The sequence below is a fragment of the Pseudorca crassidens genome, chromosome X, assembly GCF_039906515.1.
Source record: "Pseudorca crassidens isolate mPseCra1 chromosome X, mPseCra1.hap1, whole genome shotgun sequence".
NCBI lineage: Eukaryota > Metazoa > Chordata > Mammalia > Artiodactyla > Delphinidae > Pseudorca > Pseudorca crassidens.
The window spans coordinates 94,956,807-94,973,174 of NC_090317.1; the positions used below are offsets into that span (position 1 = coordinate 94,956,807).

The window sequence follows — 16,368 nt, forward strand, 5'->3', positions numbered from 1 at the left end:
CTTGTGCCACATACTCTAATATTTTCATACATGGAAACATGACATAAATTGTCTGTAGGGTTATTTAGCATTGCTTGAGCTCTAGTGCAAAACAACATGTTCTGCCAGCACACACACCGATACATCAACAGAGCTTGAAAAATGCAGAACACCCAGCTCTAACTTACCCCATGATGGCGGGCAGCGATCCATCTGGCTTGGTGTCATCCAGGGTTATTGAAATCGGAGCTTCCTCGTCTTCGATGATCATACAGCCACAGTAATCTTAACCAGAAGAAAATCAATAGCAGACTGAGTAACCCCACCAGAGATTTAAGAGGGATATATATATATATATATATATATAAAACTCTTTTGCTAAGAGGAAGGCAAATCTTAAACTATTGGTCTTTGCCCCAACTCTAGAAGTTATTTACTATTAAATACGCACATTGACTATACAAGGATGTTTGGTTGGTCACCCAGACACATTAGAAAATGACCCATCTCGGTGACCTTTACATAAAGGTCAGGTATGATCAGTGCATGAGTAAAATGAAGATGGCCCTGGAGTCCTGGAATACGTGGGAAAGAGGGGGGTGTGTTAGAGGGAATCACCCCTGTGAAACCATGGAAGAAGTGGCAGGAAGGAATCCTTTGAGTGTGAGCTGAAGGCTTAGCAACAACAGACACCATATCTGCCCTGACTCTGCCTCATTTTATCCTCACAACACCCCAACAGCAGGTCTCATTACCATTTTACACAGAGGCTGAGGCTGAGAGAGGTGAAGTGTCATTTGAGGCCTCACAGCTAGTAAGCAAGTGGAGCCCAGGGATGTGTAACTTCAAAGGAGTGCTGTTTCCATGGTGCTCCTTTGTCTCTGCTCGTGAAGAGTAAGTGGTGAGACATATGCCAGGGGTCTGGGCAATGTGGTCCCGCGACCAGAGGGACCTCTTCCTTCCCCCCACTGCCAGCAAGCGCTCTTGGGGTCATTTTGTGTTGCCCGGGGCGCTGAGGAGTGGACAGACTGAGATTTCTGATCCTTTCTCTACCAGCTGGAAACACTTATCTTTTTTCTGTTCAGTGTGTAGCATAAAATGTTCCTAAAAGAGCATGGTCTTTGCTTAATACAATTTAGACATGAATAAGTGCAACCTACCCTTTTTCTTCCAAAAGGCCTCCTTGTAATACATCATGCACTTAATGATAGCCCCCATTGGGAGACGCTGAATTAACTGGTTTCTCTCTGAAGGAAGCTCTGGTCTGAAGTGTATCTTGGCAGTCAAAGTTGGAGGGACGGCACTAATTACGTATCGGCACTAAAACACACAGACGCAAGATACCATCTCAAACCTGAGTCGCAGTCTTTGCGGGGAGCGTGAAACATCACATTTACCATTTCGAATGACAGTAAGCGGTAACAATGTACAGTATGAGGCCACTGTGAGGCAACAAAACAGAATAAGGCAGTCGACCAAGTCTGGTAATTTGGAAGACCGAGTCAGAAATACGCCAGCATTAATTACGCCACTGCTTGGATTATATTTAGTTAGAAGCTACAGAAGACAGGAGACCTATTTAATATAAGTTTCTCTTTTTTTTCGGCCTTGATGTGCGGCATGCAGGATCTTAGTTCCCCCACCAGGGATCGAACCTGTGCCCCCTGCTGTGCAAGCGGGGAGTCCTAACTAATGGACCACCAGTGAAGTCCCATAATATACGCTCTTTTTTGACGAAACTGAATTACCTCATAAAGTTGATGATTCAATGTCTCTATCATGATGTTGTCACCTGACTGGTCAACATAGGTGACAGGACACCTCAGTTTCACTCTGTCCCCGAGGAGGTGCATTATCCGCTCGCTTACTTGACCAGATCCACCTACAAACTTCCGTTCCTACAGGAGAAGGCAGGCAGGAAAGGAAATGTTATAAAAGCCCAAGGAAGGAAGAGCATATTTACCACTGATCAGATACCTCCAGAAAGTCACAGGCCATACCTCCACCCTCTGCACCCTTAACTATTGGAAGAACTCATTAGGACAGAGGCAGTCTACCAAGATACCTCAATCATCATGCTCTACACAGCGTCTGGTGATGAAAAGCTGTTACCAGCTTATAAAATCACAGAATGGTGGGGGAGGGATAAATTGGGAGATAGGGATTGACACATACACACTACTATATATAAAATAGATAACTAATAAGGGCCTACTGTATAGCACAGGGAACTCTACTCAATACTCTGTAATGGCCTATGTGGGAAAAGAACCTATAAAAGAGTGGACATATGCATATGTATAACTGATTCACTTTGCTGTACACGTGAAACTAACACAACATTGCAAGTCAACTATACCCCAATAAAAATTTAAAATAAAATCACAGAATCAGAAGGAAGGTTCTCCTATACCACTGGCACCTTGACCGAATGCAAATAACAGCAAGTGCGTGGGCTTCAAGTGCCCAAGAGTGCAGTGCATGGAGGGAACCCTGGGACAGGGAGGATGCTGCACTTCTCCCGGGGGATGCGGTTTCTTTTTTTTTTTTTGATATTTTAAATAATTTAATAGTGAAAAAGTAAAATATATAAACCACTTATATGGTATAATCTTAATGAGGAAATACATTAAAATGTTAACAGTAGACGGGGTGAGATTATGTGTGAAGCTTTTGTCTTTATTCTTTATGTTCCAAGTATAAACACAAACTATAATGACCTTCTCTTTGCTAAAAATTGTTCAACTCAAGACAACAACCCTTGATTGATCTCCTTCAATGGGCAAGGCCCTGGCATTAGGCTCATTAGAAGACACAAACAATATAGCAGACATGAAGTTGCGTGATTTTTGGAACCAAAAAGGCCCACATGCGACCCAGCAGCCGATGGGTAGGGGGGCCTTGGCTTCATAGTCTGTACGGGAATCTAAACTTTCAGAAGGATTCTTTTTTTTTAATTAATTATTTTTTTCCAGTTTCACTGAGATGGGGATGCGGTTTCTAACTCCCCTCGGTTTCTTAAAGTCCCAGCCCAGGGTTGTCTAGGCAGAACAGGCTCATGGTGCTCTCAAGGATCACCTGGTCATCACCCAATGATGTTCTAAGAATCCAAACCTCAGCTCTTGAGAAATTTTTGCCAAAATGCCTGGAAGTTTCACTGTGGGGTCCGAAGGGTGAAGACTAAGCATCTGCCTATTCCTCCAGACATTGTGAAATAGTTCCCCTGAGCAGCTCTGTAAGACCACAAGTGCTCTGCCCTACTGCCATCTGCTACACTCACCATGGTCATGCTTCCAGCTTAATCTAAGGTCAGTCCTTAATACAGTGCATTTTGTAAGAACCGGGGGGAATGTTTTTAGCCTGCTGTAGAAGATTCTTTGAATGGTTACAAATACATGTAGGTAGACTGAAGAACAGCCCAACATTTGACAATCACCTTCTAGAAAGCCTGTGTCAGCAGCCACAGAATGATTCTTACACTTGAATAACTGGCTATTGTTCTAATGACACAACCACAGTTCTTTATAAAAATATTCCCAAAGCAGTTTAGCCCTAAATTCATGATCCATCCTTCCTCACAAAACTGGGACCATTTAATTTATAATGTGACTTCTGTTTTCCAAGAGTTACTTTGAATGTTAGTATAGTGGAAAGACCATGAACTATTTCCATTTGTGTTCACTATCCACTCCTTCGCGTCTAGTATTTCTGGAACTAAACTATTAAAGGATAAGTCTAAGTTCTTTGTAAAGATACTGTGATAATGGTCTGAGATTCATAATGTGAACTGTGCCCTCCAAAAGGTCATGTGGAGTTTGCCTAGAAGTATCTTGGCTCCCCTGAATGAGGGATGTAAATATAAAATATGAGTCACGATATCTCAGAAAGTAAAATATAGGTTAAAAAGAGTAATGTGGGATTTCTAAGTGTAAAGACACTTAAAAAATGCAACTGCCTTAAGTTTGCTAAAGCTAAGGGTCAAATGGGCAATAACTCTTGGGACCACAAGAACAACTTGGGGACTTCTGGAGATCTCCCAAGGAGAGGAACATTTCACTCAGTTGACAAGGACTCTACACCTCACACTATGAAACAGAACATAAGTTAGAAGTAAACTGATCCTAATTAAACCTTAGCCCATCGAGGCATAACATTCCTAGAAAAGAGATATCCATTTTCTTCCGATAAAGGATAGCCTTGAAACAAAGAATCTCAGAATCTGGAAAATCAGGGAATTAAGATTCTGGTTTCACCACTGGTTTGCTGTGTGTCCAGCCAGTGAGTCAAATGAGTTCATTCATCAGTAATGGAAGTAGTATGGAAGCTGGGCAAATGCTAGTGGGCAGCAAAAATTTAGAAGCCAAAATGTAGAATTTACTATTGAAAGAGTAACCAATAAATCACTTGAATTAGAAGAAAGAATAGTCACTTCCATTCTATAACAGTTAACATAAAATAATAACTCCGAGACACAGAAGGGGACAAAAAGCCTCATGTCTGGAACAGAGATGACTTGAAGTACAATTTTACAAGTACTAGAAATTTTTGGAAATAAGTTGATTTTAGTAATTTAGCTCCTCCTACATAAATAGTCTAATTTTACCTACTTCCAAAAGGAAGGAACTGAATTCCTCAAACCTAGTTAATTCAAAATGAAACATTCTTTAGTTGTGAACTTATTTTCAGGAACAAGAAAAGGAAATGAGAAATTTTGTTTTCAGAAAAGTTTTTTGGAGATCGTTTCAAAAATCCATGTTTCAAATTCACTCATGTTTCAAAATATAGAAGCAAGTATTAAGGTACTGCACTCGATGAGGGCAAAATCACAAATGAAGTTTAGTGTGAGAATGGACACTCCATACCTGGCCCCCATTGGTAATGGAGAATATCCGAGTGGTGCCTCCACACTGCTTCACATACCACAAGAACCACAGGGCGGACACCTCGTGGGGTTCAGAGGTCACATTGATATTCACAAAGAGAGATGCAAACTGCCTAGCAGTCCTGGTCACAGAACAAGAGCGGAAGTCAGGCGTAAATACGTACATGCTTCACAGGACATTACCTTTTTAAAACACAATTTAGCATGGCTGGAAAACAGTTCTATTGCTTTTGAAAAAAAACAACTCATGGACTCAATTTCTGAAGGAATGCAGATTTTAACTCTTGGGGAAAATAAACTTTTCCCTTACTTTTAGGAAATTATGGGTTAGTCCAAACATGCTAATCCCAATGCAATCTAAAGGGTTAATATGCTTGTCAGAGTTCATTAAGGATATTGTCTGCATTTATTTGAACAAACTTTCTCTCCTTAACACCCCCCCTGCTCCCACCCTGGTCCAGGCTACCACTGTCCCTCACCTGGCTTAAAACAATGGCGGCTGCTCCTGGGCCCTCATGATCCTTCTCTACATTACAGCCAATTAAGTCTTTCAACAGTCCAACACTTAAAAAACAAACAAACAAATAAAACCCCACTCTGCTTAAAATCCTTCAGTGACATTCACAGCAAAAGTCAAAAGTCTTGAATATGGCCAATATATCTTGCACCATCAGCCTGTCAACGAGTTCTCCAAACTCTCATTCCATCACTTCCTCATGGCATCTTTATGATCCAGGTATACTCTCCATTCATTGCTAAAACGTGTCAATCTCCCCATCTCAGGGCCTTCAGAAGCTGTTGCCTGTTCCCTATACTGGGGTGGGGGAGCATTTCCCACACTATCCAACCTTCACATTTCCCGCCATTATCTGTGGCTAATAACTGGAAAATACCATGCCTCAACCATTTATCCTTCCATCCATCCCATCATTCAGGATTCATTCCTGAAAGAAACCATCCCTCCCCTTCCTTATTTTTCCCCATCTACTAAGGCTCGCTACTGGAACATCATCCCCGCCACTAACCCTATCTCCTGTCTCCTCCATCCACTATGGCTTATTCCTGAAAGATACCATTCACTACATCATCCATCTTTCCTGTCTTCCCCCATCACTGTGGCTCACCCCTGTGAGATACCAATACCCCACACCATCTATTGGTCCTGTTTTATCCAATTCATTATGACTCATTTCTGGAACATATATCCTCCCCATACCCACATGTCCGATCTCCACTCATCCACTGTGCTCATTTGTGGAAGATATATGATCCCCCAACACCATCCATCCTTCAGTCCTGTATCCCCCATCAATTGGCTCATTCCTTTAAGATACCATTCACTCTTCCTGTCTCTCTCAATAACTGATACATCATTGGAGGAAAGCATCCCCCTCACCATCTATCCTTCCTGACAGTCCCCCACCATTAATTGCAGGTCATTCCTGGAATATACCATCCTCCTACATCATCCATCTTTCCTGTATCCCCCATACACTGTGATTCATTCCTGGAAGATACCATTCTTCACACCCAGCATGCACCAACCTGTCCCCCACTCCCATCCACAGTGGCTCATTCCTGAAAGATACCATCCCCCACATCACTCATCTATCGTGTGTACAGCCCATCCAGTATGGCTCATCCCTTCCTGATACCTTGCACCCAGAACATTCACCCTACCTGTCTCCTCTCACAATCACTGTGGTTCATGCCTCATGATACCACCCTTTCACACCATCCACTCTTCCTGTAGCATTCCCCCACCAAGCGCTGTGGTTCCTTCCTGGAAGATGCCATCACTCCAATGGCTTCCTGTCTCCTCCTAACCACTGTATCTCATCTTGGAAGATACCAGTTCCCTCACTATATTACTCCTGCTATATCCCCCATCATTGTGGCTCATTCCTGGAAGATACCATCTCCTCACACAACCATACCATCTAATCTTCCTGTAGACACCCCCCCCCACATAACTGGTGCATTCCTGGAAGATGCCACCCTTCCCCCACAAACACACACCACTCATCATTCCTGTCTCCCCTCATGCACTGTGGTTAATTCCTGGGAGATACCATATCCTCACTCCATCCACTATTCCTGTCTCTCCCATCAACTAGCTCATTCTTGAAAGATATCATCTCAACATATAATCAACCCTTCTGTTTCCCCCCATTTTACTATGGTTCATTCCTGGACCACACCATCTCCTCACACCATCACTCTTCCAGTCTCCCCCCCACATACTATGGCTCATTCCAGGCACATACCATCCAAACATCATCCATCTTTCCTGTCTTCCCCATCTACAGTCACTGATTCCTGGAAGATACCATCCCCATGCCATCCACTCTTCCTATCCTTTCCATACACTATGGTTTAATCCTAGGCATACCATCCCCCCACATCATCCATCCTTCCCCTCTTCCCCTACCCATTGTGGCTCATTCCTGGAAGATGTGGTGAATGGTATCTTCCTGGAATGAGCCACAGTGATGGGGGGGGGGGGGAAGGAAGAGGGGATGGTGTGGTCCAGGAATGAATCACAGTAGAAAGGGGGGAGATAGGAGCGTTCATTGTATGTTAGTATGGTATCTTCCAGGAATAAGCCAGTTGATGGGGGAGAAAGGAATAGTGGATGGTGTGAGGACGGAATGAGCCAGTTGATGGGGGAGAAAGGAATAGTGGATGGTGTGAGAACGTGGTATCTTCCTGGAATTAGTCACAGCAGGTAGGGGGAGACAGAAAGGTGGATGGGTGGGGGGAATGGTATCTTCCAGGAATGAGCCATAGTAGATGGGGGAAGACAGGAAGAGTATGAGGAGATGGTATCATCCAGGAATGAGCTACAGTGACTGTGAGGGGAGACAAGCAGGGTGGAAGATGTGGGGACATGGTATCTTGCCCCCCCATCACTGTGGCTCTCTCCTAGAAGATATCAACATCCTATACCATCCATTCTTCCTCTTTCACCCCATACACTGTAACTCATTCCTGGAACATATAATTCACCCCACAACTACATGTCCTGTCTCCACCCATCAACTGGCTCATTCCAGTAGATACCATCTACTCTGCCTCTCCCAACAGTGGTTTATCACTGGAAGAAAACATTCACCTCACCATCCATCCTTCCTGACTCCCTCCGATTAACCGATATTCCTGGAAGATACCATCCTCCCACACCATATATTTTCCCATAGAACCACAATCCACTGTGGCTCATTCTTGGAAGATGGAGTCTCTCACACCACGCATCATTCCTATCTCCCCCAATACTTGTCTCAGTTCTAGAAGATACCTTGCCCCCACCTCATCCACCCTTCCTGTTTCCCCCTACAGTCACTGTAGCTCATTCCTGAAAGATACCCTCCCCTCAAACCATCTAGCTTTCCTGTCGGCCCCTGCCCCCACCCCTCCCAACTCACTCTCCTTCATTGCTAGAAGATACCATGGAAACTTCTAGTCTCTCCCCAAAACTGACTCATTACTGGAAGACAACATCTTCCCACACCATCTACCCTTGCTGTCTGCTCCCATTAATTGCATCTCATTCCAGGAACATAAATCCCCCTATCTCATCCATCCTTACCATCTCCCCCTACACTCTGTGGCTCATTCCTGGAATATACCATTCCTCCACACCATGCACCCTTCCTCCCCAACCCCCATCCTCTATGTCTCACTCCTAGAACAACCATCCTCCCACACCATCCATCTTTTCTGTCTCCCACATCCACAGTGGCTCATTCTTGATAGATACCATACACTCATCCTGTCCCCACCATCAACTATGGTGGGGTTAATCCTGGAATGTAATGTAACAGGGTAGAGCTAAATCGGACTCTATGTTGGACCTGTTTCTTTGACTTTAACCTTTGCTTTTCGTTGCTTTTGTTATTCTAATCATACATAATGGCCTGCCTCAGGGAACCCTGCCCCTCTGCTGTTCAGCTCACAGGGAGGCCATCTGACCCCGCCCACCTGTGAATGGCTGCAAGAAAGAAGAAACTAACACATCCCCTCACAGAGGCTGGTCATTCCAGGAGATGTTTTGCAAGACTGATGGCCCTTTTACTTTACTTCCTCACCGCCTCTCCCTCTCTGATTTCTATAAAAGAAACTGGCATCTAGGCTCTGAGAAGATGGTTTTTCAGAGACACTAGTCTGCCATCTTCTCGGTCTGCCGGCTTTCTGAATAAAGTCATATTCCTTGCCTCAACATCTCGTCTGCGATTCATTGGCCTGTCGTGTGGCAAGCAAAGAGAGCTTGGACTTGGTATCAATAACATCCCCCACAGGATCCATCCTTCCTGTCTCTCCCCTTGCACTATGGCTCTTTCCTGGAAGGTATCATTCCACCAAACCATCCATCTTTCATGTCTCCCTCCATGCACTGTGGCTTATTCCTGGAAGACACCATCCTCTCACACCACCCACTCCTCCTTTCTCTCCCATCAACTGGCTCATTCCTGGAAGATACCATACCACCACACTGTCCATCCTTTCCCTTTCCCCCATGCACTGTGGTTCATTCCTGGTGACACCATCCCACCAAATAAACTATCCTTACTGTCTCCCTTATGCACTATGGCTTATTTCTGGAAGATACCATCCTGTCACATCATCCACCTTTCTCCATCTATGCCCATCCACTGTGGCTCATTCCAGAAAGATATCATCATTCACATCATCCATCCTTACTTTCTCCACCATCCACTGTTGCTCATTCCTTGATGATACCATCCCCTCACACCATACTCTTCCTGTCTCACCCATCAGCTGACTTTATTCGTGGAAGATATCATCTCCCCACAGCATCCACTCTTCCTGTCTCCTCCATCAACTGACTTATTCTTGGAAGATACCATCTACACATACCATCCCTCTTTCCTCTCTCCCCCCATCCTCTGTGACTCATTCCTGAAAGATACCATCATCTCACATAATATATCTCTTATATCCTCCACCAACTGGTACATTCCCCAAAGATACTATCCCCACACCACACACCCTCCCCCATCTACTGTGGCTTATCCTGGAAGACACCATCCCACCACACCATCTATCCTTCCTGTCTCTACCCATGCACTATGGCTCATTCCTGGCACATACCATCTTCCCACACCATCCATCTTTCCTGTTTCCCCTGTCAACAGTGGCTCACTCTCAGAAGAAACCATTCTGCCACATCATCCACTGTTCCTGACACCTGCATACAATATGGTTTATTCCTGAATGTACCAACCCCACACACTAACCACCCTTCCTGTCCCCCTCCATGGTTAATGGCTCATTCCTGGAAGATATCATCCTACTGCACTATACATCCTTTCTGTCTCCCCTCATGCACTATAGCTCATTCCTGGAAGATACAATCCGACCCGTCTACCCTCCTATCTCCCCATCCACTGTTGCTCATTCCTGAAGATTCCATCACCTCACACCATCCACTCTTCCTTTCTTTCCCATCAACTGGCTCATTCTTGGAAGATACCATTTGCACACACCATCCATCTTTCCTGTCTCCTTCCATCCACTGTGGCTCATTCCTGAAAGATACCATCCCCTCACAACATCCATTTTCTTGTTTCCCTCAACTACTAGATCATTCCTGGCATATACCACCTCTGCACACTATCCACTCTTCCTAACTCCCCCATCCACTGTTACTCATCCTGCAAGATAACACTTCCCCACACTAAACACCCTTCCTGTCTTCCCCCATCCACTATGGCACCTTCCATGAAGATTCTTAATTCCCATAGCATCCACCCTTCCTGTCTCCCCCCATCTATTATGGCTCATTCATGGAAGATACCATCCTCTCACACCATCTATCTTTCCTGTTTTCCACATCCATTAGGGCGCATTCCTGGAAGATTCCTTGCCCTGACACCATCCATCCTTCCCTGTCCCTTCCCATCCTCTGTGGCTCATTCTTAGTTGATGTACTAACTCCTTGGTTTCTGTTTAAAGATTGCTTCAACAAGGAATCTCTCCTTTGCCATCAGACAGGTCAGGTTCCCAGTTTCAGTCTCTCCTAGAATTATGTAATATGTGCATAATGACAGTCTCTCCTGCTAAAAGTATATCAACTCCGTGAGGTTAGGGGCCATGCCTAACAAGTTCACCACCATTCCTCAGTGATTCATACTGTGCTTTCACATAGCAGCCCCAAAATGCTGGCTGAATGATCTGTAAGTAACTCAGCTAATAACACAGATTCTCAGTGAAAACATATCGTTTATATTTTTCATTAATATAGACTAGCTTCCCTCCAGTTCTTCTATATTTATATTAAATTACTTTAATATCTTTCCAAATTGCTTCTGTAGCTGACCTCTATATTATCTGAAAACACAATTACTTCTTTTATTGCAAAGCACACAACCGTTTCATTAAAAAAAAAAAAGTTCAGCTTCCTTCACCTACTTTTCTTCTTATGTTTTAGATTCATTTTATGTTCAATCCTGCTCTGAGTGTCTAAAGGGCCCCCAAAGTTGCTACTGATGGAAAGGTCATTAAGTTTCCTCTTAACTTTTTTCCTGTAACTTATGAAGAAAAACACTGCAGTTCAAGATAGGATAGGAACGATCTGAAGGGAAGATTAAAAAGAACTGTTTTAAATAGTCAAGGTTACTTTGTCCAGCAGATTTTTTCGATGAGATCTTTCATGGTCATCTTATCCCATTCCTCTGCATGTGGTGCCTCCCACGGTGCATCAGCTGGAATCTGCAGAGAAAGAAGGGCCCATATTTAGGTCTGATGGTTACTGCCCACTGCCCTGCCAAGAGGCCCTCAGGAAAACCTCTGAAAACTGGTTTCTCTGTCTATGTTGGACTGTGTGATTGGCATAGAATTCTATGTATAGATAGTGGTGGGTTTGGGATGGATAGCTCTTTGGATTCTATGCCTTAATGCTGTTGCCAAAATAATAATAATAATACATATATATATATGTATAAATTAATATGTAATTATGATGGTCAACATCATAATTATTATTGAAAGCTAACACCCATTTTAAAACTTTGGGGAAACGAATCCTTCTCTCCTTTACTATCTCAAGTGGCATAACATATGGATAAGATCACTATAAGTAGGACTCCCGGCAAAAATATGTCACATAAATTCCCAGTGGCATAGGTTGAAAACACAGGCACACACATTAGTATCAGAGACATGTGGGTTTGAATCCTCTCCCTTGTTGTGTGGTCTTGGGGAAATTATGTAACCCCTTGGCACTGATTTTCTTCATTTGTAAAGCAGAAATACTACCAGCTTGGCAGAGTTGTTGGGTACACTGGAAACGATATGCATCACCGTCCAGAGCAATGTTCCCTGCACTGCGGAAGGATGGATACTAAACATTTGCTGTTGATATTTCAGTAACAGGTCATGTGCAAGCTGCACACACACTTTACCTCCTTTCCCATGTTATCCATTGTCCGCCACAGATTGTTGTAATCCAGATAGGCAATGGGATTCCACACTGGAGGGAAGGCACCCCGAAATGGATAAGTTCTCCCCTGTAACATTTAAAAGCAAAGGATAATACCTTAAATTAGGATGACATTCAAAAAATCCCAAACCAACCAGCCTACGAGCCATTTTCAAGGAAACAGGATCCTCTACTGTGTCAAAAACATCACCTTTGACGGACAGTAAATATATTTGACCTATACAGGCCCCAAATTTCAATTAGATTAGCAAAATTTCCCTGGTGTTATATTACCCGTTTTTAACTTACAGGAAATAATAGCCTTGAACTTGTTTCTACTTACATAGAATAAACAAACAAACAAACAAATACATAAATAAAGGTAGCTCATCCCAGTATCTCACATTGATGCCACAATATTCTCAGCTCCTGAGTTCCTATCTAATCTCTTTGAAAGGATGTTCCCACTCAGATGAGAGCAGGATGACGACATGGAGGACTGTCTTTGGACCACATACAGGACTGGAATAACAAAGTGAAATATCTCAAACTATGTCTTAAGGTTCACACAGGCTAAATAAAGACTGACTAGACTATGGACCATGCCCAAAGTCAAGAATCAAAATATTAGAAATGTGGAATAATGGGCATTTGCCATTTTGGGTTGTCCAGCATCTGTTCCCCTTTCCTAGTAAGCACTTTGGTTTCTTCTTGGGAAACTGAATCTTCTCCTCTGTGAATAGATGTGTAGAAAGGACAGTCCTGGGTACCATCTCCCATTCCAGAAGGCGATGGATTAGATTCTTTCTCTCGCCTCGGCCAGGCTGTGGGTCTGTGATATGAGTTTGGCCAATCACACACTCTCAGAGGACTCTGACCCTTCAGTGGGTCACCCAAGCACAGAAGAAAGTTGACTCTGGGTTCTCCTTCCCCATGGCAGCACGCTGAGCAGATGCTTCCTGCTCTAAAGACCATGGTTGTGGTTCCTGCCCCTAAATTGCTAGAGTTTCCCTGGTCTCTGCCAATTCTCAAGTGTGGCCCTTTAGCCTCCCATTGATTTTGTGGGCCCTCTGATATCCTTTCAGTAAATCCTCTCTCGTGAGCCTGAGTTGGTTTCTATGGCTTGGTACCAAAACCTCCAACACAAAGACAGCTAATTATTAGCTGCCATTTACTTCATTTCAGTTGTGTGACAGGCACTGTGCTACTGTGAGGGGAGGGTGAGTCCTTAGGAAAAGAGAGCATGTCTAGATAGTTTCTAAGACTTTATTTCCTTTTTTTTTTTTGGTCGCACTGCACAGCTTGCAGGATCTTAGCTCTCCGACCAGGGAATGAACCTGTGCCCTCTGCAGTGGAAGCATAGAGTCCTAACCACTGGACTGCTAGGGAATTCCCTTTATTTCCTAATTTAATTCCTTTTTCTTTAAAACATCTTGTAAACCTTCATAAGGTGAAAACATTGTCTATTAATACAATTTTGCACAAGATTTTGACTTTATCAAATAGAAACATATTCAATATTTGTAGAAAGGCTATTGTGTGCACTGAACAATATTAAGAGCTGGATTTTAAGAAAAGGGCTAAAGCAAAACTCCTGACCGTCAAGGCAGGGACACGAGACATAAGAGCATTTGCATTCATGTGCGCACATTCATACACACACACTCCAACTGAGTAAGGATATATGGCAGATATTAAGTGACAAAGAAGTAATTTTCCCTTCCACAGTAGCAAATTCAAATAACCTTGGCAGATTATGTGACCTGATTTCTTATCTGAAAATGCTATGCTGCAGTGCTCCAATATAACTTTTTAAGACTCCAAATCCTTTATCATCATCACTACCACCATCACCGCCATTATTACTAACATTTATTGAGATCTTTTTCTATGCCTGGTACTGGCCTAAGCTCTTCATGTGCGTTATCTCATGTAATGCTCACCCCAACCCTCTGGAGGCAAGAGCTATTAATATTCCCATTTTATAAATGAGGAAACTAAAGCCCAGGGATATTAGCTAGAAAACAGTAGGACAGAAATTTCCTGCTCCCAAAACCCTTGTTTATAAACCTTGAGATTTCTAGCTTCCTATATGGTTGATGGAATGTTGAGATAGTTTTGTCCTAGAGACATCTTAAACTTCCTGATTAAAAGAAAGAGAACTTTGAAATATGAAACTTATCAGTCTTCCACACATCTTTTATGTTTCTAAGGAATAAACAAGGAAACTAAGAAGCTCTGGGGTAACAGGGTCAACTTTGGAAAATGCAGAAGCAAGTTCTGAGAAAAACAGGCAGACACAAAAATAACTATGGAGAGGAGAGAGACTGGGTTAAGTAATAGATCACGGGCAGCCTTCAGAACAGTTGGTTCTTGTTATAATTCTTCCCTTAATTGAAATGGGGAAAAATCTATATGTTCCTTATGTTCAAGTAATAGTCTCATACCAAACTGATCTTTGCTTTGAAAAAACTTGTTTAAAAAAACCCTTCAATATGCTTAATCATCTGGGGACATTAAGTACTATAAATAAAATTCAACAAAATGTGTCCCACATTCCCAATGAACTTCTTCACGGGATGATGCCAACCAGAATACGATTTCACACAAGGTCCTAAAGACCCCATGATCTGAGCTTTGATAAACAAAGAGAGGTGGCAGGAGAGGTGAAGAGTTCAGGGAAAGAGAAGAGTCTAGCCTGGCAATCTTTTTTAGAAATGGGAGCCATGGAATATTTTAAAAGAAGATCATAAAGGCCCACCATGACGTTAATTTTTATCCTGTTGACAGAGGCACCGAGGTGATAAAAGGATTTCACGAGTGTTTCACTCTTAGCAGTTTTTGGTTTTTCTACTCTTTTTTGGGGGCTACTCTTCGTTGAGGTGCGTGGGCTTCTCACTTTGGTGGCTTCTCTTGTTGAGGAGCACGGGCTCTAGGCGAACCAGCTCAGTAGTTGTGGCTTGCAGGCTCTAGAGCACAGGCTCAGTAGTTGTGGCGCACGGGCTTAGCTGCTCCGCGGCATGTGGGATCTTCCCGGAACAGGGCTCAAACCCGTGTCCCCTGCATTGGCAGGCAGATTCTTAACCACTGCACTACCAGGGAAGCCCTGGCTTCTCTACTTTTATTCCACAGAAAAATCTAAATTTGCTAAAGAAATGCATGTATGTGGGAACAGGCACGTACCTCTTCCTTTCTCACAAGCCCCTGGAAGGCTTATTTCCTCCATGCCCTGCGTCTAAACTAAACAACTCAAGACTACTTTTTGCATGTGTAAATCTCTAAAGTAGGGAAATGGGAGGGCCTGGAGACGGCTCTTGGTTGGGTGAGAACTGCTTCCGAACAGACCTTCTCAGTATCTTAAATGTGATTCTATAGTTTTGTCACAAAAGTGTCAGCTGTTTTGCAATCCTAAACCACTTCTCAGCAAGAAATGCCTTTAAGACCTAAGAGTGTGAGGCAGGATCTCCTGGAATACTTCTACATGGCTACTGCTCTTTAAAAATAAAAATTAAAAAAAATCTTGGGTAAAAGTCAAGTTCCATTTTGTGCCTATACTATGAAACCTTCCTACCCTTACTAAGCGGCCTTTAATCTCTAAAATGTCTTTGACACAGCAGAAGTTGATGTCGAGTAGAATACAGTGTCCCTGGAATTGTGCCCCAAATACTTAAGTTCCTTTGAGAAACCACACCTTCAATCTACCAGTGTTCATAATAAAGGGAGACTATTGCCAGGAGAGGACGGTTTTTTTTTTTTAATTTAATTTTTTTTATTTCTTGGATGCCCGCCCAATTAGGGCAGGGGGAGGGCGTCCTTAACACACTGATGGTACTGAGCAAGCTATTTTATGTTATTAACATTTTATTATGAAATATGCCATATATGATAAAAATAGATAGCTTAAAGAGGAATAATAGAAATGAACAACCATGTGCACACCATCCAATTGGAGAAGCGTGATAGCACCAGAAATTTAGAAGTACACCATGTGCTTCTCCCCATCACGTCCAACTCCCTCTGCACAAGAGGGAGCCACTGTAGTGAATTTTGTGTTTACCATTTCTTT

The 16,368-nt window shown here is 43.1% G+C and overlaps 1 protein-coding gene across 1 annotated transcript in view; it reads right to left on the reverse strand.

The window, feature by feature from the left end:
- LOC137216398 (amine oxidase [flavin-containing] A) overlaps positions 1–16,368 on the reverse strand; it is a 75,718-nt gene that overhangs the window by 15,029 nt on the left and 44,321 nt on the right. Inside the window, exons 4-9 of the mRNA XM_067722376.1 lie at positions 12,286–12,390; positions 11,502–11,593; positions 4,842–4,983; positions 1,728–1,877; positions 1,140–1,299; positions 168–264 (exon numbers count right to left, since the gene is read on the reverse strand). Of these exons, the coding sequence (XP_067578477.1) occupies positions 168–264; positions 1,140–1,299; positions 1,728–1,877; positions 4,842–4,983; positions 11,502–11,593; positions 12,286–12,390 (746 nt within the window). The remainder of the gene's footprint in view (positions 1–167; positions 265–1,139; positions 1,300–1,727; positions 1,878–4,841; positions 4,984–11,501; positions 11,594–12,285; positions 12,391–16,368) is intronic.